This window comes from Spea bombifrons, chromosome 3 (assembly GCF_027358695.1).
Source record: "Spea bombifrons isolate aSpeBom1 chromosome 3, aSpeBom1.2.pri, whole genome shotgun sequence".
Taxonomy (NCBI): Eukaryota; Metazoa; Chordata; class Amphibia; order Anura; family Pelobatidae; genus Spea; species Spea bombifrons.
The window spans coordinates 26,278,575-26,304,666 of NC_071089.1; the positions used below are offsets into that span (position 1 = coordinate 26,278,575).

At 37.9% G+C, this 26,092-nt stretch overlaps 1 protein-coding gene across 1 annotated transcript in view; it reads right to left on the bottom strand.

The window, feature by feature from the left end:
• The window catches only part of ACOXL (acyl-CoA oxidase like), a 123,015-nt gene that overhangs the window by 94,071 nt on the left and 2,852 nt on the right, over nucleotides 1-26,092 (bottom strand). The window contains exons 2-10 of the mRNA XM_053460798.1: nucleotides 17,211-17,307; nucleotides 16,071-16,154; nucleotides 14,911-14,997; nucleotides 9,215-9,313; nucleotides 8,640-8,754; nucleotides 7,434-7,520; nucleotides 5,762-5,834; nucleotides 3,522-3,654; nucleotides 3,329-3,363 (exon numbers count right to left, since the gene is read on the bottom strand). Of these exons, the coding sequence (XP_053316773.1) occupies nucleotides 3,329-3,363; nucleotides 3,522-3,654; nucleotides 5,762-5,834; nucleotides 7,434-7,520; nucleotides 8,640-8,754; nucleotides 9,215-9,313; nucleotides 14,911-14,997; nucleotides 16,071-16,154; nucleotides 17,211-17,307 (810 nt within the window). The remainder of the gene's footprint in view (nucleotides 1-3,328; nucleotides 3,364-3,521; nucleotides 3,655-5,761; nucleotides 5,835-7,433; nucleotides 7,521-8,639; nucleotides 8,755-9,214; nucleotides 9,314-14,910; nucleotides 14,998-16,070; nucleotides 16,155-17,210; nucleotides 17,308-26,092) is intronic.

The following is a 26,092-nucleotide window of genomic DNA, read 5'->3' on the forward strand; positions in this document are numbered from 1 at the left end:
CATGGTGGGATTCTGCAAAATCCCCTCATATGCAATTGTCCCTATCCCCTCCCACCAGCTATATGCCATGTATGTGATATATTTATCTTCAGTCCGCTCCAGCACTGTGTTGGTGAATGCTACATGGTCTGTTTAAGAAACTGGTCCCATAGAGTTTATTTGGAGCACTTTCCTGAAACTGATCAGCTGCTTCAAGACTCTCTACAAAGAAGGGGAACAGCTCTAGCTTCTACACTGGGTTGATCTTTATTTTAAAGAATGCATAGTAAACTCACAGGGCAGTATAATATGCATTCTATTATTGGGGTCTCAGGGACTTTAAAAACCTAATATCTCAGCCAAGCGGTGCTTTACTTTTCAGAAGAATACAATTTTTGGTAAATTTTTTGCTTAACAGAATAGTTAAGTTAGTTAATCGGCTGAAAAAAAACACAGAGAAGATAAATATGGCATCTGACGTCTTTAGTGTGGAAAAAAGATCAAAAGCTACATGTATACTGCAGATCAGTGGTGTGCTGGGTGCACACAAGTCTACCTCCCAAAGCAATAAAGTCATCTACAGGAAGCCACAAACTCTGTTTAATCTTGATCATATCGGCACATCCTTTGATTAGTGTGTGTCAGAGAGAGGCTATCCTGGCCCTTGAAAAAATTGGTCAGCATAACAGAAAAACATAAAATTAAAAAAAGATAAAAAAAGTAAAGTACACAAGAGTCCACATCATATGTACATAGGAGTATGCGTGCAAACAGTGTATTAGCTTTGTTTTGCACACAGACACAAACCATGTAAGCAGAACTAGCCATGACTTGGGCAGGACCAGCACATGCAAGCAGAACTAGCCATGACTTGGGCAGGACCAGCACATGCATCAGGACAGGGTTGGTAGGAGTAGGAGTAAGTGTTACTAACCAGTGCTCCCTCTGTCCAGAAAAAGAGAGAAATCACCCAGAGACACTTCGAGTCAAACTCGAAGAGTTACCAGGAATGTAGATGTGACAGCAAGTTGCTAAAGCTGGTCCTCGGGGCAGTGATTTTCAATCTTTAAAAACATAATACATTTCACAAAAATTGTGGCAGGTGACCATTCCGCAGCCTATAGAAATGCAGAATTTGACAGCAATTGTGGGCCATCTGCTACAAACGCTCATCTTTTTTTGGTGATTTGACTCGGCCCTTATGCCGCTGCGGACATTCGGTCCAGGCCTTTGACCCGTGCACTACAAAAGGTGGATAATTGTGGTCTTCAATGATAAATTCAAAATCCTCTTACTGTTCACACCTTTTTACATCACAAAATTCACAGTTTTACATTATTTTATATTTATTATTGAGAAATTATTTCTTTTACAGACATATGGCTTTGCGGTCCGTTTATTAAATTACTTTTTTGATTATAGAAGATTAAAACATGTTTCCAGAAAAAAAAAAAAAAAAAAAAAAAGATATTTAGGTTAAAATCACAGGAACTCCATCGCTCTGTCAAAGCTGAAATCTGAATTGTTTAAGGATTAGTAATAGTAAAAAGTAAGTGTGGTTTGTATCAAAGCACACACTAATAGCTCTCAGATCACTTAAAACTGATGTGGCTTTCATATGCACTAAATTGTACTTAAGAGAGAGGTATCAACCTTTACAATTCTTTGCATTCTAAGGAAGGTCAACTTAAGATATGTTCTCCAGATATGATACATAACAAAGATATCCATTGTTTTCAGCTTTAGATATTATGGTGGTAGTTAGCATATCACCAGCTCAGATGCATGAAAGAAACAAGCAGATATAGGGCACAATCCCCAAGCGTATGCGTCCATCCAAAATTATCCAACTTTATGGATTCACAAGGACTTCTTAATTTTTTTAACGAGCCACACGTGTTTTGCCCGCACTGGACTTAAATTATAGACTACAGTCTACAAAGGTATATGATTAAGTCCAGTGGGAGCGAAAACCTTGAGACAGCTTCATTTTTTTATGAAGTCCTTGTGAATCAATAAAATTCGGTAATTTTGGATGGACATACGCTTGGGGATTTCTGTTCCTGACGTTGTGCCCTATATCTGCTTGTTACTTTTATGCACCTGACAGACATGGGGGGATGCGTTTGGGGCTGCACCAAGATTGCCGACTCTGCAATCTTACAACGAGAGGGTAAGAAGCCCTTACCGTTTGGTTGTCTATTTATATCAGCAGCTCAAGTTATCCAGAAGACTGCATCACCATCCAAAACCGCAGTTCATAACATCTCGGTTTAATATTCTCAGAGTTGCCTGTTTTACTGCCCACCCACCTATTTGTCAAGTCGTACATGGTTGTCTTAAAACCAAGTGTGAATTTTCCACAAATCTTGTAAAAAAGATTTTCTCATATTTTCACCCTACTCTCTGTCATGCTGATGCTACCATTAACACTTTCTATAGCATACTGTCATACTGCCACCTTCTACCACTGAAGCTCATCGAAGTCGCCATTCTATATGACAAGTATGAAGTATGCCACCCCATAGAAGTAAAATTTACATTATTATTATTAATTATACAAAAGAATGTGTCAAAGAGCAGAAGGGTGCTCGGGGAAGGAAATGTCTGAGAGGTGCTCTTACTAAACAATAAAATGTTTTCTCACAGGTTCCATGTAATTAAAATAGTACAAAGCAAGTTATGAAAGTCCCAAACACCGGTGCTGGAATCCTGTTAACTCTCTACTCCTCAAGTGTTTAAAAAACGTGTGTTTTTCTTATGTTCATTATTATGGAAATGTATTTATACAATGTCCAGAGTTAACACAGCAACTTATACAGCGTATGAGGTATGACAAATCAAAACTGACAAGCAGAGAAAAAACATACCTGTTGTATCTATGTCACACATAAATAACATAATTATATACATTTAAATGGGTAATACTCAAGTTTGTATTTTTTGTTTGTGTGTGTGTTTTTTTTAATCTTCAAGTACTGTACCTTCTTCAGGCAACATGTTATAACTATGTCTTCATGCAATAGAATACATTCTTGTTATGATAGCTTTTGGCTGTGATAAGTCCCACACTGCTATGGGTTAAAACAGGTTCCCTACTAAAAGTGTCAGCCCGAGATTAGGACCCAAAATTGACCCAGGCATTTAAAGCACATCTGTTTCATTTTTACCTGTGCTATTTAACATATTATTTAGATCTATTCATCAGGGGGTCCTGACATGGTAGCTGAGCTTATACACCTGGGCCAATATAGCCTCATGCCCCCCATACGTATTTATGTATTCATTTAAAAGGTTTGGTATTAAAAATATCATTTTATACGTTAAATAAAACAAAAACTGTGATTACCTGTGACTATATCGAATGGCTATCGTCAATCCAAGCTGCAAATTGAAAATAGAAAAACACTGTTAGTTCAGTTTGTAGTGTAAGTTAAGGGGAAAAAAACACAAGGTCAGAGGTCGAAAAAAAATTTTATAAGTCATCCCTTCACGGACCACATTTTCTGCTTAAGTTTTATGTTGATGAAATAAAAGAATACCTTCATGGCTCCCAAGGCTTGAAAGGTTAATGCCAATCTCGTTGGTGTGAGAGCTGCCAGCATGGCGTTGAATCTGGCACCCTTGTTTTCAATGGATGAGCGGTACTTTCCATCTGGAGAGACTGAGCCAAACCTGCAGGGTCAATCAAAAATAAAATAGCAATTATTATTACAGCAACAGAATTATTCTTTGCATGTGGGGATTATAAAAACAAACTGTATAGGAAATGTATAGATCAACAAAGATTGTAAGCTTGTTTGAGCAGGGCTAAATGTTCTGTTATATAACAGAGCTGCTGAATATGATGGTGCTATATAAAATAAGCAATAAATAAAAGCCTCTTATATTGAAACAACGGCCTTTCAGCAATTTATGTGTTTCTCATGTCATATCATCAACAGCTTTTCTGAGACGATTCCAGACCTATGGGTAGTGATGTATATAAAACAAAGATGGAGACCTGAAACTGCAGTCTCACTGAGAATGTCTGACAGGAAAGTGAGCATTCACAGACTGACAATTTGAGGCAACTTGAGAGCAACACGAAATGCGCCCAGACAGTAAATAAAACAGACTAATTTACAGCTAAAATGATTTTTTTTAGATAATTATGATTTCCTTAGAGACGCGATGGTCACATGTTTGCATTTATACTTGTTTACATACAAGTACCGTACATAATTCCACAGAACCTATGTTTTGGGTTTTTTTTATATTCTAGTTTCATTTTACATCAAAGCCACGCAAGTAATGCTGAATTATCAAATACGAGAGTAAGTCACGTAGTCACTGTTTATTTCTGGACAACCACAACAGCTATGATTATTTTTTTTTATCTACAATTCTCATTAAACATGGAGGGAAAGATAAAAGATGCTGTGTGTTGCTGACACATCAATTTGCACATTTGCCTTAAAAATATGGAGCAAATCTCTGGAGGTACTTTCCCCTTATCTACCCCTCACATTTTGCTTATTTTTGCCATCTCTTCAGACCTGCCACCTACCACTTTGTGGATAATAGGTCTCACCAAGTACAGTCCCTGCCTCCAGCAGTAATAAGGCAGGAGAAGATTCTAAATTAGACTTCATGACAGGATGTTAACTGATAAGCATGTTATCTCAAACTTGCTAACTGGCTGGGGTCCCTGAGATTACTGACATAGCCATAGCCACTGGCATAACATGCCCTGCATGGTGGAAGCACGGCTTGCCACTGACCAAGGATCCAGCCGACGGTGAGTACTGCACTTACTAGTGCTATCCGCTAGTGCTATCCACTAGTGCTATTGCCACCGAAACTAGCTGTACCTCAGACAGCTAAGTTTTGCTCCTCTGCCAGTCCTCCCCGCCAGCTCTGATCCTGACCTAAAACAAGGACAACCGGGAGGGGTCTGAAGAAGGTCTATCATTTATAACCTCCCATGGTTCCTACTCACAAGCGTCTCCGTTTCCGTATTGCTGCCGAATCCACACAGGCTTGAACCCTGAGCACTGTGTATGTTAATGATATTCCAGGCCCAGCAAAGCAGCCCCTTCATGAAAGCTGCATCATGGATTGCTACATAAACTCTAAAACCCAAACATGCACGCACTCGAGCAGCACTGCTAAACTCTTGGGCTGTTAAACAATACCCAGCAAGCTCTACCGACCCTGACGTCAAATTCACCTAATAAGATATAGTGGGGCAGCCCTTTCTTAATGCTGCTTTCTTCAGCTCAGCCTGCCTATCCTGCTCCGTCACTAGTAAGCTATACTGTAAAGTATATTGCCACATAACTGGCGAAATATATTTAATGACCATCCCATGCACCATCATGCAGCCCTGGCTCAACCCAAAATAACTAATTTGGCATACAACCATATTTTAGAGGGACAGTAAGGGGTGATCTTACTTTTACGTTGTGTGGAATATCACATCAAAAGAGAGTCTAATATATCTGCAAATGTCAGACATGGAGGCTGCCACTGGTTCCTTCCCATTACTTTTGTCATTCTCGTTACCTGCTTACTTTAAAATAACAAAATGAAAGTATATTTACATAAAAGGAAGCACTGGTCCATTACAATTTTGTTTTAAAAACGCTTAATTTTCCCCTAGATCTGTGCCGAAAACATACAAAAATATCGCGTGTCTTTTTCTATTAATTCAGTTTCATGGGAGGAGAACCAGTTGCTGCTAACCACACACAACCCGCGCCAGGATGCTACAAACAACAATGAAGGGTCTTGTACTAACTTGTCTAGAAGGTTTTCTCTTGGTATACGAACTTGTCTGAATGTCAGAATGCCATTGTCGACACCATGCAGACCTTAAAGAAAAGAGGACTATAATTAAGAGCAATGAAAAGTAATATTATATACTATAGACATAGATTGTGGTGCCATTAAGGAAGCTACTGGGTGGACCCAGTCTGGGCACAGCACTTGATTCATTGATTACTTCTAAAGGTGTGTGAGCCAGCTGGAGGAATGGCACAAACCATGCCGGACAAGCAGACACAAGGTTTGGCTTGTCAAGCCAGTCTCATCGACAACATAAAGAAACATTTAGAAAAGCAAGCATCAGTACCTACTGGAGCCAGCTTGGTTGCAGCTGACACTGCTCTATTGTGGAAGGGCCGAACTGAGGCAGGCGATGGATCACACCGCTTCATTACAATGTATAAAAATGTACTTCTAAATCAAGATTTCTTTGATAAAGAACCAGGTTTAGGTGAAAATGATGCATGGTCTATGCATAGTCACCAGAAAGCTACATCTACTCTACATCAAAGAAGACACTATAAAGTATAGTAGCATTGCTTGAATTACCTTATGGGCCACCATATACAGGCAAGAATAAGAAAATATTTGGGGTAAACATTGCATTTTATAAACTTACATTTAAGGCAGAAAAAATAATGAATATACTTAAAATATCAATTTAAATGGATTATAGCAAATCATTTCATTGAATATTTGTGGTACACTAGTCCTTTAGACCAGAATTGAGGATATTGTTTGGTGATATTTCATGCATCTGAACATGTATTGCGTATTGGTGTAGCTCACTGGCACATCTTAAAAGAAGCAGAAAGGTATTACTATTTATGACTAAAAGTCCCCCCCCCCCACACACAGATATCTGCTTTTTTACACCACAAGATACTGTTGATAAACCACAGAATAAAAAAAACTACCATTTTTGGTTTATAAGTACTCTTTGTCCTTTACTTTTCTTTAAAAAAAAATTACCAAACCTTAAGAATTGCATACACGTATCTGCAACATAAGTTAGCGGGCAATGCAATTTCCTGTACAACATACGCACAAAACTGTAAAGTATTTTGCTACAGCATATAGACTTTGTGCTTTGTGATATTTTCATCTAACTTTGGGTACAGCATGGGTTATTTATTCACATTTAATTTTAATATATCAGTAGCCCTAGCTGGTTATTTGAAGAATGATGAATCGCCAAATTTGTTAACCACTTGCATAAACCTATATTTAAATTTCCTCTAAAGGAGCATATACAGTGCTTAATGCTTAATAGTTCTCTACTTCCCCAGGAACTGGCAGTCAAAGACATATAGATAGATAGAGTGCAACACCACCATCTTAGAAGACCTCCTTCGCCAACAATTATATGGATCACCAACATTAGTAAAGTTAAGGGGTGTTAAATAAAAATAAATGTTGATTACAAAGTGTAGAAGTGCTTCTGAGGGCCAAAACTTCTGATGATTTCTCCAGTAATCGATGAGCACTTAGTATCATCTGTATTGAACAGTGGCGCTCCTGAGTTGTAAAATGTGAGACTACCTTTTCTGGATGGAGAAGTTTCTATCCCTTTCCCTTATGGACTGCTCAGGCTAAAATAAAATTGTATATTCATGGAATATTTTTACATACACGTTTTTAAGTACCTTCTTTGTGCATCATATCAATCGCTTCTACTCCCGGATACATTTTCCCATCTTGGTCACGTATAGGGACAATAAAGCAGTGAGGTCCTAAACGCCAAAAGGGGTTAAAAAAAAAAAAAAAAAAAAAAACTTCAGGATTTAGATCAGCAAATCTACATTGGCAATGCTAAATGGGTGATAACCAACATAGCTGAAGCAAGGTGATATTTATTTAGCGTACAACACGTGTTCACAAGCGCTTTCACAGTGCGGGAGACACGCAAGGTAACATTTTCTTTTATCTATTCTCCAGAGTGTAAGATACCTAATACATTGTCTATTAAAAAGAACGTGAGTTATGTGATATATTATTCTTAACCCTGTAGATTAACCATTTCAAGTGATAAAATGAGTAAAAAAAAAAAATTACTTTACGAAACCAGTTAATGTGTTTAAATAACGAAAGATATGATAAGGACATTTTCACTTTCAAACCTTTCCCTACTCACTAACCGATTCACAAAACCCTTCATTGGTCTAAAATTCACTGCCAGGATAATAATTTTTTTCTCACCTTTTAGCTTTCAATGTATGTTCTACTCATCTTGTTTCACTGTTTTATGCATATATTATATCATATTAAACAATTTTATATGGTATATTGTTTTATGCATTTTAATATTGTAACAAAAATCACTAATTGTGTACGACACGACAACTCGGATGCTGCTGAATTCAACGCAAATAAAAAAAAATATATAAAGAAGCACACCATTGAAAAAGTATACATTCTAGAATGTAGAATATACAAATTGCCTGTAAAATCAAAAGTAACAAGAAAAGATTTAAAAGATTTACGAGCAGTTATATATGGCTTTAACTCAAATTTAAGCCCAAACACATTGCCAATATACCTTTCTTTAAAAACCTAAGTAGTGTGTTCATACATTTGTAACGCAGTTTAAATTATGCATATTATTGTGAGTTTTACTGCTGTTGTCACTGCATTCTCACAAACATCAAATTTCTAAAAAAGCCCTAAGAAAAAGCGAGAGGAAAATATGGCAAAGGGAAGGTATATATAAAATAGTATCCGTGATTGCACTGGTGTGAAGTATGCTAATAGCAATGTCTTGGACAGTTGTTAATGTTATAAAGAGTCCTTGTAGTGTCTATAGTTCAGTTAAGAGGTCCTAGTCTAGTTAACCAAGAATGACCTATACAAACCTTGAGATTTTCCATTGATGATCAGTTGTGCAAATACAGCAGCATGGTTCCCTTTCATTGCATTACCAATATACATCTTCTGTGCATTTTCACATGGCGTATTGATTATAAACTCCTAAATGTAAACGGAAACAATAAGAAGAAAACATGGAAGATTGTTAAAGTAAACTAGAAGTTCTAGATGAGATCTTAAGGTGTGGTTTGACCTTGCACTATGTTAAAATAATATTTCAAGGAAGGGTTGAAAGTGAAAGTGGCAAGAGCCAAGGAATTGCATTGTAGAAACACGTTAAGGTTCCAGTGACAAGATCCGCTAAACATTTTGTGCATCTATAAATTCAGCCTTATATAGTTCTAAAGAAATGTTACCATTTCTTTCACTTTTACTTATCTAGGGCAACGGTGCTGATCCTGCCCGGTGTTTATCTGTATTAACCTATCTGTCAAGTAAAAGCGCTAGTGTTAAAGGTTTCCCTAATATAATGACGCTACTCAAGTTTCCTGGGGATATTTCAACCCAAGTATTAACGCAAAACATTTTACTACATATTACGTACATGACCGCAGTTGCTTACTTGTGACGCTGGATCAAAAACAGCTTCGGTGAGAATCCCTCTTACGTTACTGCCGTGTCCTCGTTCTGTCATTGCAAACATCCCTGTGAATACCTGGCTCTGTTGCACCAAAGAAAAAAAAAAACAATAAAATACTATTTGATTGTCAATACCGGAAAATATCCATGCCCAATTATCACTTTGCCGTCAAATCCACAGTACTGTATATCTCAAAAGGTTGACAAAGTAAAAAATATTTCTAAAAGTTTTAATTTATGGAATAAAGAGAGAGGTTATATTTCAACTGGAGCACTTAGTAAAAACATGGAACCATTTACTGCAAACCGTTTTACATTAATCTGTAGCACACAAAGATCTATGTTGCATACAAGCACAACATTTGTACATTAACATTTCTCAGAACCCTTTAAAACATCCATGTATACCACACGTACATAAGACGCCCAATATTTAATTCTGCTTAACTTGCCGTTTTTTGTTTTGTTTTATCTAAATCTATTATGCAACAAGGTCATACATCATAAACCCACATGCATTTATTATCATTATTATATAGGTTACTGAATATAATTACAGTGACTAGTACATTACGACTTTAGAAGATTATAGCAATTAAACCCCTACCAAAAAGTATAACATAAGCACATTTTATTCCTATTCTAGGAACTTATAGTTTTCAAAAAAGATGCACTCTACATCTATATTTAGTAGGGCTCTAATAAACCACATTTGGGATTCCCTGATTCACTAATTAAGTACTGGATTATTCTTCCTCTGATCGTCATTCAGGCCAAAGTGTTTGACAGATGAGTTTGCAAAGTGACCGCCTAGAAAATAACAGTCCACAAAACAGATAGGAAACCTATCATCAAAATGTGTATACGTTCACATAAATTGTACATCTTTCTTTTGCGTTCCTGGCAGCTCCCAGCTCTCATCTCCACAATAAAGGTAGGTGAACACAACCGACGCTGCAAGTCGAGACAAGCTAAGGTAATGTGCAACATGGAGGCTGGTTTTGAAAACTATTCAGAAGAACCAGTTTATAATTATTTAAAGAAACACTGAACAATTTGATGACACATAAGAACAGTTCGGCTCATCTATAGTTTCAATCGCCTGGGAAACATAAAATCTCATACTTTCTATTCTTAAAAGAAAGTATGTCACAGCTTTTGGCCTAATGACCTATGCGAAATGAAAAATACTTATAGCTTCCATGGGCAATCAGTATAATCGGTTTTGAGATATGTAACCTCATGGAAGAGGGGGATTGGCGGAAGCCTGTGGCAAGGCCAGCATTATCTAAACAGTTACCTATCTTTACCCGCTCGAGCAATAACGGTTTGAAGCAACAAAATAATTAGTTGGTGATAACGTAAAAGATCATGTAGATCCCAAGAAAATTAAGTTAAGATATATTTCCCAATTTTAATATACATTAGGTGTGTTGTTAGTATGTATACACCGGTCAGCCATAACATTATGACCACTGGCATGATAATGTGCCCTGCCACAAAGCAAAAATGTTTCAGGAATGGTTTGTGGAACACAATCAGTTCAAGGTGTTGACTTGGCCTCCAAATTCCCCAGATCTCAATCCAATCGAGCATCTGTGGGATGTGTGGGACAAACAAGTTCAATCCATGGAGGCCCCACCTCGCAATTTACAGGACTTAAAGGATCTTGGTGCCAGAGACTAGTGGAGTCCATGCATTTGACGGGTCAGGGCTGTTTTAGCTGCAAAAAAGGGGGACCTACACAATATTAGGAAGGTGGTCATAACGTTATAGCTGATCTGTGTATATTACTCATTCTAATCTGCAAACTTGTATTTAGTCTATGGAACTTTTAAATGTAGGATTCAGGAAAAGCAAAGGGACCGTTTTAACCCCCTGAGGACTAATGAAGCACAGGGAACATCACGGAAAAAAAATGGCCTACGGGACCCATGGTGTTCCCTGTACGACTTTGGCTCGGTTAAATAATTGTCTGTACACTGAAGATCAGGCGCCCTGTGTTCCATTACATTCAAAGGTGATTAAAATGCCTGAAGTTCAGGCGTTTTGTGCTGATAACATTATTGCTGACATCACAGGGGAAGCCTCTTGATCTGTCAGGGACTCGGAGGTTTGTAGAGACCTCAATCGAGTCTCCTACTATAACACCTTGCTTACTGGTCACACAATGCGTGTGCTTATACGTTGCAGCCCCAATGACAAAAAAGCACTGTAAATATATTACATTTATAAACTTTTTAAAAATCCTCTATTGCCTAATGGGTTAAAAGGTTACAAATACATATGCTGCTAAAGACAAAAGGGCCATTCGGCTTTGAGGACCTAGACCTTGAAACTCATTTGTTTTTTAGAATTCTATTTTACAGGTTGGGTTTTGCATATAAATTTGCAGTAGGTCGGCAGCACAAAACCTACACCGTAACCCTAACAAAAATGTAGATTCTTTTTCTATACAGTGCAAGTCAACATGTTGGACGGTTAATATTTAGCAGACATTCTAATCTATAACAAAGCAAGCAAAATAAGTATGGCTTTGCTCCTTCCAGTTGTTTGCTTAGCTCCCTTTTGTTTATTTAAGTGTCTGGCTGCAAGACACTATGACATTAACTTTTAATAATTGTTAATCCAAAGGGATTTAACGTTTAGATAATATTTCCATTCCAGTTTTCCATCCACAATTAGGTTTGCTTTTTTTTTATTTTAAAAAATTGGATCTAAGCCACATGATCTAGCTATTCCATCAAAAGATTAATGTATCTGTTATTTTAAAGTAAATCATAATTTCTTCTGAAAAACCTAAACCATATTTTATGAAATACAAAGCTCATATTTTTCAGAAGGAGCACGTGGTACTGGTACCCCTAGTAATACAAATTACTTGAATTCGCTATCCAGACCCTAAAAATGGAATAGGGCATTGGTATTATGTCCAAAAGCAGCTGGCTATTGACCATATTGGGGAGAGTCACTGTTGAACCACCTACCAGCTAGGCATCTAGTATGATTTTAAGGGAAGTCCAACATGGCTCTGAAATACATGGGAGAGCTGGCACAATTTGGCCCAGAAGACCAGCCTACTAGCCATGTAATGCACTCTGTTCCAGAATATATTTGGAAGCAATGTTTCATTGGCACTATTCCACATATTCGCCTAAAAGGGATTGCACAGTCAGGGTATTAATGCTGCCTTTAGTCCTTGTAATATTGGTTATAATTCTACACGGTTGATATTTGTAGAATTATAATCACCCCAAGAAGATTTGTTGTGGATAAGATTAGGTGTGCAAACAATATATTGGCAATTTTGAGCTGCAACACATTTGTTCTTGAAGGGAGAGTTTGGTGCTTCAACAACGATGAACGCATTTTAATGTGATAGTAAGCACCAGAGACGGAATGTAGGGGCTGGTCTGGTTTTGGGGGGTTGGTTACAAATTTATATTAACCTATTGCATGGAATTTCCAGAGGAAACACTTTATTTCCTCTCATTACTAAGATATTCTATTGTTTGGTATGTTTATTTATCGATGCACCATTTTAGTTGGCCTATATAAAATCCCAGCGCACAGCATCTAAACGTTGTGCAGCACCATTTAATGGAGCCGGTGGCAGTACTGACACTGACTTTCTCCCTCGTACGCGACTATCAAAAGGTCTCTGAAAACCCACTTTTTTTCTCGATAAGAGTACAACCTATCCTCCCAATACCCTCAGCCATTACCCTAATCAAGCCATCTGAATGATCAACAAGCAACTCATCCCCATCCATGCAGTCCTCTCCTACCGTTTCACTCCCTCCTCAATCACTGAATGTCTAGAGCAGGGCCCTCTTCTGCTTTTGTATCGGTTTATTTTTGTTTGTGATTTAAAATGATTTTACTGATTGTAAGAGCACTAAGGAATCTGCCAGCGCTATAGAAATAAATGTAATGTAATGTAAATGGGCCAGTTGGGGGAGATCAAAGATCCCTCCTGTAACGGTCCCATTGAGCAACAACACAACAGGATGCCTGCTCTTCCAAGAGGGCCACCTGCCCCCCGGTTTTACAGCAGGGGGACTGTCGCTACCCTGGACCTGCCCCCAGGTCTGCAGTTAAGGGTAATTTATTGCCCAAAACTGAGATAAAACCAATCCATACTACTGTATACAGCACTGTATTTTATGCTCCAGTGGCTTGTTAAGGTAATAAATCGGTAATACATTGACACCATACATGTGCAGTACAATGATTGTTTACTTATAAACGTTACATTAACCACCGTATGCTTTGCTCGGTTGAGTCACACCAGCTGCCTATATAAACCTGCTTTGTTAACTCCTCTGCTTCTTGCCTTTCACTCTTGGAAATTAAACCACTAAGCAAGTTCAGCGACATTTACACTGAGCAGATTAGAGGTACATTTCACCGTGTGACCAGATTTGATGCCAGTGATATCGGTTATACTGTTGCTGAAGCGCGTTGTATACATATACAGTATATCCGTAGCATCTAGAGTTCAGTTCTACATGTGAATACTGTGAGTGCTGGGATATGTAAGCCTGTTGTCAGCACTCCCACACAGAGTAGTTCTTTGGGGTCTGATCATAGCCTTCATTGATCAATCAGGGACTTAGCAGAATGACAGGTCCACCTGTGCTATGTACTGAAGAACACACAATTACGTCCCTCAGTAACCTCAGTAAAGCTTAATGGCTTTTGGTTATATCTGTTGGGCAATGAATTACTTATTCTTTGATTTCTTCTGCATTTAGCCTTTAATTCACTTTTTGAGTCTTCCAAGAAACAACATTTAAAAAAAAACTCTGAAAATGTTCCATTGCTTCTAACTCATGAAGAGACGTTAAGTAGGACTGGAGATGCAGCCAATGCTCCCCAGGCCTTGTACACAAACCTCATCAACCACCCCCTTACTCCCTCCTGTAGCCTAGGGTTGAGGTGAAAGGTGAAGATTAGACAGACAATGCATAAACATTAACTTAAGCTGTGATTTAGGGAGAACACGCAATATTATGGAAAAATCTGTGCTTCAGCCAAACAAATGTGGCTAAGAAGCTTCCACAACATGAAAACACAAGAACTGCAGCCAATATTTTCCCACTATGGCATGGCAACTTTTAAAACACAGATAAAAGTATCAGTCACATTTTCACAAAGGGATAAACTTTTCCTCTTCAAAATAAATTCTCGTAGTGTGTGCCAGATACCGAAACCAAAGTACATGAGCGCCACCTAACGAACAATGCTATTTTTATTTAATTTGACAATTCTTCCGCTCAAAACACAAACAGTAATGTATATTGCATGATTAATTTAATGTTACTTTCTATTGCAAATCACCCACTGTGCTTTATCTAACCATATGTGCTCACTGTCCCGATACAGGACATATGTCCCGATATGTAACCGAAAGCGTCCAGACCCTATGACAGCAGATAATTTCACATTATAATACGATCGGTATTATAATTGACAGGTGACAACTTCTGCCAAAAAGGAGAAAGTATTAAAGATTTGAGGATCATTGCATCAGAGGGGGGCTTCCATGATGTATACATAGGGTAAAGTATACATTAATGATGTATACTTTGCAAAGAGGCCAATCATGTCAATACTGCTACTTATAAAGATGTAGATATACATTAGCCAGGACTCCAGTGAGCATCAATGCTGTACCTTTAAGGGAAGGAACCATTTCTGAATGTGTTCTGGACTTCCAAGATTCATCACTGCTCCACCGAACAACCAGCAAATAACCCCGCACTGTAAGAAATGGAAGTTGCGGTAAATGTTCTGCTTGTACTAGGTCACATCTTCTGGATTGGAGTATATTTCCTCATTGCTGGTCCTTAAAAATCTCTTACAGCAGGTCTCCTTACATGTTCATAGCTGGATTAACTACTGTATCAGATTCAATCAGCATATACAGTATATAATGATCATACGCTGCTGCCGAAGTGTTAACAAAGAGATGCCTGGGATTATTTGAGGAGACCTGGGAAGTTGAAATAGATGCACACACAAACTCTGATCTCAAGAACAGTGATGCTTAAAAACATACATTCATAATTAAAAGTAGAAGTGTGCAAAACGCAATGAATAATTACAGATCAATACAGCCTTGTTAAGCCTTTCATGTCTAGATATTAAAATAATTATCCAATGTAAAACACTGTTGAATACATTGAGGTCTAAAGGATGATTTGTTGAATTTGTGGAACACACCATCGTGTTAACTAATGAAGCAATGGAAACCTTGGGCTGGATAGAGAGAATTGAAAAACTGATATGCTTTATGTCGGCTGATGAATCTGGGATTAATGTATAACTGCTTTTATCCAATTGTATCCATTACAATCTGAGTGAGGATTGCTATCCCATTATCTGTGATTGTGATTACTTGCAATCATTGAATCCAGCTCATTATCAGCATTACATTTAGATATCTTAACTCTGATCACAGTGTAAACATGTTGAATTATGATCATTTAATACTTTAAAACTCCTGTTTTCTTCTAATTATATTTTTGGGTGTGTAAAGTACACCAGTAATGAAAAATACTTATATAGTCCTCTATAATATGCACTAGCAAAATATGCCAAACTAGTTGATATTAAGACAATTACTTATGGGTCCTGTCCTCCTACTTACTCATTCAGCCCACATCTTAATGAGAACATGGGCTCTACTGATGTCACTACATTAAATAGACACACATTACCAGTTTGAATATGTTCTGCAAAGGAATCATCCTCCTGCTAAAAGATCCTTTTTCTTTCAGAATAAAAAAGTAAAATGATGACATGCTCTTTCTCACAAGAGTCTATGATCTTACCTTAACTCCAGTTGTCATATCTGCAGTACACAGGACTTCTCCAATAACCAGACTTCTGTTGATAAAGTTTTTCTTTTTATCTATCTAAACACAACAACAAACATATATAAAAAAGTACATTTCATTTGTTACTAAGGCGAGTGCACCACGTTTGCAGTTACAGGACTGTTCTGTATACATAGCTCCCATTGTTTGGAATGATTGTTCAGTAAAATGTGTTTGTGGGATAGGACCTCTCTCCATACCCAACTGGCAGACTCTAGGGCTTCTGGTTACCCGAGAATAATGCTGATTAGATGATAAGTTGGACTCTACCTTTACATTGAAGACTACCACATCTTACAGTATGATTGCAATACATTGAGTCTACTGGTACTTGGTGGGTACAATGTGCACTGCCAACTATCACAGTACACCACGAACACTCAAATGTTTCCCTTCTTATTTTTTGTTGAAATACTGCATTTAGCCTTAAGGGGCATGTTTTCAAAAGCAGGTGACTGGCTTCAGTACCACTAGGCTTTGTGATGTGTATTGATGGAAGGTTATTTTACTAAGTATTAGCCCAAAAGTTTACTTTAGAGGGCAAATGAACACAAGCCTAGTCAAACTGGAAGGGTGGAGGCTTATGTAAGGACGTTTAACTTTACCAAGGGAGGTAGATGAATGGTATAGCCTACCATCAGTAATGGTAGAGACTAATACAGTGTGGACATTCAAACAGGCATGGGATGGACATAAATCTTTCCTAATTCGAAGACAAGGCCAAGGACTGATAAAGGTCTCTCCATTTGGAAAAATGGGCAGACTAAATGGATGGAATAGTTGTTATCTGCCGTCAAAATCTAGTCCAAGTCCATTACTGTGGACAGTAGAAAATTGATTCCTCTAAATAATTCAACGGACTCAAAATCAACAGGATTTTCCAATTCTACACAATTTCACCTACATATATTTCCTCTGCACTGCCTTGGCCATCTGAGAAGCATTTGTGATCTTACTGATTTATCCTACATATTCTAGCCCAAATACATAACATACATTGGGCAAAATGTATTTGGAAAACAAATTTTTCTTTGCATGCAAACACACATGGAATTACCTCTAAATAAATAAATGTAGGATTCTGGAGTGTCTTACCATCTCTAGAAATGCACGTTGAACTTCAGGTAAACCCATGGTAAATTTCACTCTTTCAAAGGTAAGGTCCCTAATCTCATCCAGAGTCAAGTCATACCTGTTAAAAGAAGAAAAAAGGACAGTAAGAAATGAAAGTGAGCAGATTGTTACATTGTATTAAAATTGCTGTTGTGCAAATATATACATCAACCTTTATTTCAATAAGATCACAATACGCATCTTCCATTCAAAGTTATAATGTGTGCTTCCACAAGGTACGCCACCATGCATCCCAGCATTCTTTTTTCACACTGCTTTATTTGGCTGAATAGCACCAGGACTCTAAAACAGCTCATTCCCTCTAGCATTGACAAGGGTTAATTCACTAAATCAGAGCCCGGGGCTTTGCTGTGTTTCCCCTCATTAACATCACTAAACTTCATGACGGTCCAACCACAGTGAGCTCCTCCTGTAACAAAGAACTTGGTTGGCTTGTATAGTTAAATCATTTAAATTGATAGTTTACCATACATTATGTCAGCCAGCTTGGCTCTTCTTGCAGGAGATCATTGACAGGGATGTTCTCTCCTCAATTATAAAAAAAATAAGGTAATACCACTTTCTATATTAACCCCTTCAATCCCTTCAATTTTGGTACCTCAAGTCCCGGAGCTATTTTGCCATTTTTGCGCTTCAGTGATTATTCTCTTTTCCTGTGAATAGTGTACACATGTAAACTATATATTGTTTTTTTCAAGGAGATAGAGCTTTTGTTTTTTTTTGATACCATAGTTGAAAATTTAGAATGAGAAATTTCATAAAAACTAGCGAACACCTTTTTTTTTTTTTATATATATATATATATATATATATATATATATATATATATATATATATATACACACACATTTTCCCTCTGAATCCTCACATTAGGTAAAGTGATGGAAAATCCCCTCCAAGTTTATCAATTCAGGTGTCCTGATTTCAGAAATACCCAATTTATATAGATTTTCCATACTTTCCCAGCACTTATAGGGAACATACCATAAGGTGTACATTATTCGTAGAATTATTATGCTTATGGCTTAACGGGTTTGGGGGTTGTGAATGGGGCAGGAGGTTTATACTGGGTAGATGTTGTGTTAGGGCAACGGGATCTAAGGGGTTTTTTTATTTAATTTTTTGCATTTTATTATATATTTATTTTTTAAATGGTTAGAGGTCTGTTTTTTATTATTATTATTATTATTATTATTAATTGTATTATTTTGGTAATTTTTTTTTTTTAAATCACTAACGACAGCCTGATCTCCCGTGCAGTGGTAGGGATGTGTCCCTGCTGCTGCAAGAAGGGCAGGACGTACCAGTACGTCCATAGGGGATTCTTGGGATGCGTTTTTTTTACATATCGGTACATCCATAGGGGACTGAAGGGGTTAATGCATTATACACACTCACTGGCCACTTTATTAGATACACCTGTTTAGTTGCTTGTTAACACAAATAGCTAATCAGCTAATCACATGGCAGCAACTCAGTACATTTAGGCATGTAGACATGGTCAAGACAACCTGCTGAAGTTCAAACCAAGCATTTAAGTGACTTTGAACGAGGCATGGTCTGTTTATTTCAGAAACTGCTGATCGACTGGGATTTTCACGCACAACCATCTCTAGGGTTTACAGAGAATGGTCCAAAAAAGAGAAAATATCCAGTGAGTAACAGTTGTGTGGATGAAAATGCCTTGTTGATGTCCAAGGTCAGAGAATGGGCAGATTGGTTCGAGACTGAAAGGCAACAGTATCTCAAATAACCACTCGTTACAACCAAGGTATGCAGAATACCATCTCTGAATGCACAACACATCGAACCTTGAAGCAGATGGGCTACAACAGCACACACCGGGTGCCACTCCTATCAGCTAAGAACAGGAAACCGAGGCTACAATTCGCACGGCTCACCAAAATTGGACAATGGAAGACTAGAAGAATGTTGCCTGGTCTCATGAGTCTCGATTCCTGCTGCGACATTCAGAAGGCAGGGTCAGACTTGTATCAACGGTTCAGGCTGGTCGTGATGTAATGGTGTGGGGGACATGTTCTTGGCACACTTTGGGCCTCTTAGTACCAATTAGGCATTGTTTAAACGCAACAGCCTACCCGAGTATTATTGCTGACCATGTCCATCACTTTATAACCACAGCGTACCCATCTTCTGATGGCTACATCCAGCAGGATAATGCACCATGTCACAGAGCTCACATCATCTCAAACTGGTTTCTTGAACATGACAATGAGTTCACTGTACTCAAATAACCTTCACAGTCACCAGATCTCAATACAATAGAGCACCTTTGGGATGTGGTGGAACGAGAGATTGGCATCATGGATGTGCAGCCGACAAATCGGCACTAACTGCATGATACCATCATGTCCATATGGACTAAAATCTCTGAGGAATGTTTCCAGCACCTTGGAATGACAATGAAGGCGGTTCTAAAGGCAAAAGGGGGTCCAACCCGGTGCTAGCAAGGTGTACCTAATAAAATGCAGAGTGTGTATATATATCTCATCTCCTTAAAGAGACACTCAAACCTTATGCTCCTTACATTTTTGTGTTGTCCCTTTGGCAAATGCATGGACCCCCCATATGTATTTGTCCCTTTCACCATCCCCAGCTAAATGCAGTGCAGGAGATGTGTTTCTGCGTGAGATATACATAGCTCCAGCTCTGACTTTCTTGACACTGATTGATCGGTTCAAGCAGCCAATCAGTGGCAAGAATAATTGGCCCATGGAGGAGGACACCTGCAGCAGCAGGGCTGCTTTAATAAGAGCACCTTAATATGCATTTTATAGTAGAAGTGTCAGAAACATTTAACTGTCCCTGTTTCTGACTCATACATTTTACAAATGCTACCATTCAAAGGTTTGGGGTCACTTATGAATTTCCTTGTTTTTGAAAGAAAAGCAAATTTTGTCCATTGAAATAACATTAAATTGATCGAAAATACAGTGTAGATATTGTTCATGTTGTAAATTACTATTACAGCTGGCTGATTTTTTCATAGAATAGCTTCATCACTCCCATGTTCCAATGGCACATTGTTTTTGCTAATCCAAGTTTAAATTTAAAAGGCTAATTGATCCTTGGAAAACCTTTTTAACATTCGCACAGCTAGAAATGTCCTTGTTTACAATGAAAACAACTAAGTGATCCCAGACTTTTGAATGTTGGTGTACATTTGCCAAGCCCCTTGTGGTCCTATGTTGACAGTATTGTAGAGGACAGAATTGTGTGATACAGCCAACCTTTCTTTACTTTATTAAGCATGCATCAAAATAAGACAGTGTCGCCCTTGTCCAGCAGGTGGCGCTACATACTAGGTGTCGGCTGTAATTTCTAGAATTGCTGTTAAATTACGAACCAAATTGTTTTAACAATTATTGATTTAAAAAGTATAGCCTCATACAACAATATAAAAAAAAAATCACTTCTAGACAAAGGTAGCATAAAAAAGAAAGCATTTTCTTATCCTAAAATAGATAAATTCTCTTCAAAGAAACCACATTGCTACATATTTTGGGGGCATTTCCTTAAACATCAGCATCTGCTCTTCGACACATGTTCTCCACATGCCACCAATGTGTCTATTCTAGCATAACAGCCTGCTTTCAAAATGCTGTTTTGTTCAATAAATACACAAGACTTGCACAAAATACCTCCTCCCTGGGGCTGTAACCTGTATAGAGCAGTGCCGTGCCGATGCAGCTTTAAGCTGATGTTTCAATTATAAAGGATGTATTACATATGCATTGGCATGGGTCTCGGGGTCTATTAGAACACAAGATATACAAGAGAGCTAATGAGTTCTTCCACCTGCATGCACAGAAATAGGAAATCAGTGGCAACATTTCCTGATTGGCTAAAGGTAAGGGGTTCTTGTTTTATTGTTTCTTTTAGTTAAAAATGCATCCACAGTTACAAGGCACTACAATCTTCTTTGGTTGGTCTGCATGGGGCACTGAAGTATCCCTTTAAATAAAAATTACATACTTGAAATATGTAAACCTATTCTGGATTCAGGAACAAAGATCCTGGCTTTCAGAAACCGGTCATAAAACAGATTTGACCTGTACTGCAGATCTATTATGTCTGATTCTGCTTATCAAGGTTCTGCCAATCTCCGGAGGCAGGGATAAACAGACCCAAGGCCATGTACACACTATGATAGCCATCTGCAGAGTGTTAATAAATAAGATACACCTCCGTCAGTCGCCAATGTCCTCTGCACAGCATTTAGGGACCAAGATCATGCCTTTTCAGTAACAGAGCTCACACACAGCAGGGGGTGTTTTACCGTTCATCACATATTATTATTATTAGACAGAGTAGAGAGAAAAACCATCCTAAACTAAAGGGCATATTCCTAGCCTGCATTTTCCCTTTTCACTGTAATGTAATGTTGTCTCAGTGGTTGCAATATTTATGTTTATTGTACTACACATCACAGGAGTCCCCTGAGGTTGGCTTTGTGGTGTGCGGTAGTACATACAGTAAGAATGGCTCCACAGCCTAAGTACCAAACAATACGGTATATTACTAAAAGGAACAACACATCCACTCCATATATTAATGTCTGTCATTTTCTATATGTACATTATATAGATTCACTGTTTAATCATAATTACACATTTCATAATGAGCCAAATCTTATACAATTTCTGAGACACACTATCTGTAACAGAAATTTCTCTTTAGTCTGCTGTTCCTTGAGTGCAGAGCTTTGGCCTCTGATTGGTCAGATTAATTTTAGTGTGTCATCATTTGATACAAAAAAGCAGATAGTGATAGTTTTTATACACTTGTCCCAGGAAATTTACCCTAAGGTCAGAGTATGCAATGCTGTGTTACATCACAGACTCTACAGGCCTCAGTTAGCATGTTAAATGTGAACGTTCATGACAGTACAATTAGAAAAAGACTGAACAAGTATGGTTTGTCTGGAAGGGCTCCTAGGAGAAAGCCTCTTCTCTCTAAAAAGAACATGGCAGCATGGCTTGGGTTTGCAAAGTTGCATCTGAACAAACCACAAGACTTCTGGAACAATGTCCTTTGGACAGACGAGACCAAAGTGGAGATGTTGGGCCATAATGCACAGCGCCACGTACAGCATATCAGTACAAACACCTCATACCAACGCTCAAGCACGGTGGTGGAGGGTTGATGATTTTTGCTTCTTTTGCAGCCACTGAGCCTGGGAAACTTGCAGTCATTGTGCGAATGTGAGGCCGTCTTTCCGACAGCTAAAGCTTGCCCAAAATTGGGTCATAACAGAACAGGACACCAGTAAATTTACAACAGAACGGCTGCAATGGCCCAGTCAATGTCTAGACCTCAACCTGATTGAAATGCTGTGGTAGGACCTTAAGAGAGCTGTGAATAAACAAACACCCGCAAATCCCAATGAATCTTCGTTAAATAAGTCACGATGCAGTATGATATGTCATGAGTTGTTCATCTGAGGTTGTATTTACCTAATGTTTAGACATTTCCTGTGGATTTCTACAATCTCTTGTAGATTGAAGAACATATTTTGTAGAGTAGAGTAAACATTCACCAGCATGTCTGAAAACAAAGATGCAAAAGTTCGGCTATTTTTAATAACGATCCTTTATAATAATGTTTCTCTAGCAATGGACAGAGGATAAATTAAAAAATAAACGACAAGCATCATTTTTAGAGGCATCCAAGAACAAAGGCTTGATCCAAAGTCTGTATGGAACACCCAATGATTCTAGACTACTGTCCAATATTCACAATGTGACAAGTATTACTATAATGGTCTGTTTCCTATAATAATAAAGAGTTGTTGAATCTAAAAATGATTCTGGGGACCTTAAAAGACCATTGCAGATCACCTACATAACCTGCTGGGCACACATACTGGAGATGGATCTCATTTTGAGTCTAGTTAATTGGATGAGTGAAATATGGAGGTCCCCACATGGTTACAAACTCTGGTTACAAACTCTGGTTACAAACTCAGCCAAGGTGCAAATCTTCAGATGTATTTCTATAACCTGATAAATTGCCTGATCCTTCTGCAACACCTTGGCCCCGGTGCTCTTAATTATGGGACCTATTGATAATTAAAGGCAATACGATAACAAGAGTACAGGGTTTGCTATATTCTAAGATGCAAAGTTCTCCGGTAATCTTGAGGGAGTTCTTATCAGGTATTTATTTGCAGCTAATTAGTGCACAAGGGAATGTTTTTACTTGGCATACACTATTTACAGTATATTACAGTAATACACTATTATCCTCTAAATCAGATAATTTTAGCGTAAATAAGAATAGTTTACTCACTAAAGTCCAAGTTTAACAAGGGCTAAAAAGAAAGGGATTACTAGCTGCAGACTTGCTTTATGTTAAATAACCTTGTGACATATGGGGAGTTTCATCATTTTAGCAGAGACGTGGATCACAAGTAAATCAAGAATAAGACTTGCAGCAAGGAAACTTTTACTTAATTGTGGTGGGAATAGCATTGTTTGTGTTACTATTGGTCAGATTTATGGTTGGTGTACACCCCAAATAATTACTTTCATTGTGCTGCGTTTACTGAGGGGGTAATAACAGCTATGTATTCCTGAAGAACCCATACTGATGCTCATCCAACCCAATCGAACTTACTATGATGATCGGACCTGATTTGACCTGCCCTGTGCAGTAGAAATTTGCCAACTGTGGACCATGTGTAGAGTTTGAAGAGATGTCCAACAAACAGCTTCCAAAGACCAAGGTTTAAAATCCTCTAGGAAGTCACAACAGACCGTAGAACAACTGTGGATCTGCATGCCTCTCTCGGTTCCCTCAAGGTCAGTGTTCATAATTCCACAAGAGACACATACACTCTACTCGCGTTTGCAAAAACCCAACTGCATGCTCCATGGTAGTTCTGAAACAGTTTTCCATTCAGTATTTACTTATTAGTCAAAGTCGAACTTTTTGGGCAACACTGAAACCTTTTTATCTGTGCAAGTAATGCATTCCACATTAACAACCGCATACCAATGGTCAGACATGGTGGTAGTACCGTTAAGGCTTGGGGATGATTTTCTGCACCAGGCATGGACATCTTGCCATCATTAAGGAACTAAACAATCTGATTTGTATTTAAATCCTGTTGTTGCAGGAAGCGAAACAAGTAGTTTCTGCTCGGAAAAAACAACAAATTTCACTGAATTAAAGTCGTTCTGCATTGAAGAGTGGGTCAAAGCTCCTCAATGATGCAGACTGATCAATAAATATAGTATATTTTTTTGCTAATAAAGGTGTGTACCCATCGTTTGGTCTTAGGCAGTGATTACTTTTTCACAAAACCATATATATAATTCTTTTTAAATAAATCACTTCTGTATCAACCGTATATGTTTCTTAAACAAGTTTCCTGCTTATCCAATTAAAGTTTTGGTCATGGATCTAACTTTTTCATGCAACTGGAAATCTAATTTCTAGTAGCCAGTAATGTGGGTATTGCTGCAGCATAGTTCTGTTCTGCTTATAGGTCTGAAGAAGAGATTATTGAGTGGAGGAAGAGCTGTAAAGTGTTGGTCCTATTTGGAAACTGCAACACGCATACACACTAAATGGCCCTTTGGCCCTTTATTAATATACTCTAGTTATCTTACTAACATTTGGCACAATTAACGAACTTTGTGTACTATATAATACACATGTTCACAGTAGGTCAAAGTTCATCAGATGTCATAAAAATGAGATATGCATCTTATGAGGCGAACCAATATTAATGGAAATGAGTATACATAACATGCGATGCCATCATTTATTATCAATGTTATACAGGGCTAAAGCACATATACAGAAATAAGAAATCATCTAAAATGTTTTAATTCAAAACCTAAACCCATTTGTTTAATCTTCAGACTGGGCTCGCTAAATGCTGAACGCATGAAATACATGTAATATGAGCCAAAACATATTTTCATGGTATCAGCTAAGAATAGGAAGCAGATCACAGAATATCTCGGTATTCACACATTTGCTAGAAAAATATACTGAATTTAAAGTAATACCCAAAGTGCATCTGTGCAAAACAAGCCCTCAAACGAGAGAGGGTTTGGAATATCGATGGGTGATGGAGAAAAGTCTGGCATCTGAGTTCAAGGTGGATTGTAAAGGGTCAAGATGTGAGGCCAGCTAAGACAGAGTTACAATAGTCAAGACGGGAGATAACAAGGGCATGGACAAGAGCTTTAGCTGCATTTTGCACTAGAAATGGGTGAATGTGGGCAATGCTTTCAAGGTGTAGATGTCTGGGGGGAATAAGAGGTCTTTAAAAAAAAAAATGCATAGCATTTGTAATCTGATACTACTAATAAAAAAGATTGGTGGGAACTCCTCATTAATGTTTGATCCCCTTTTTCTTGAGAGGACAATGAGTAGCTGGACAATGATGAGATAACAATGGAGTCTCAATTTTAGAATGAATAAACTGCATAAATTACAAATATGCAAATATTTTTACATGTATTTTCTTAACTGCCCCCCTAGTCTAACGGAAGAGTGAGCAACCTGGTGTTGTACCTGTAATCTATTAATTAATGTCTACCTTTATACATGACAGCCCTGTTTTAAGACTATATCCATACTTAGACTTACCGTATGCAGGTAAGAGATGCAATAAAATAAATTGTTCTGTGTGAATTGTTAACCCTTGCCAACCCATTACACTGCTCACCCATTTGAAACTTGGGAATTGCCTCTAAACAAAAGCAAATAAAAAAAAAATACAGGGTTCATGTAATTATGTACATAAATCAGTTATTTTCATACAAACATACAGCTCAAACTGTAAGAGTAAATGGGCGGTTTAA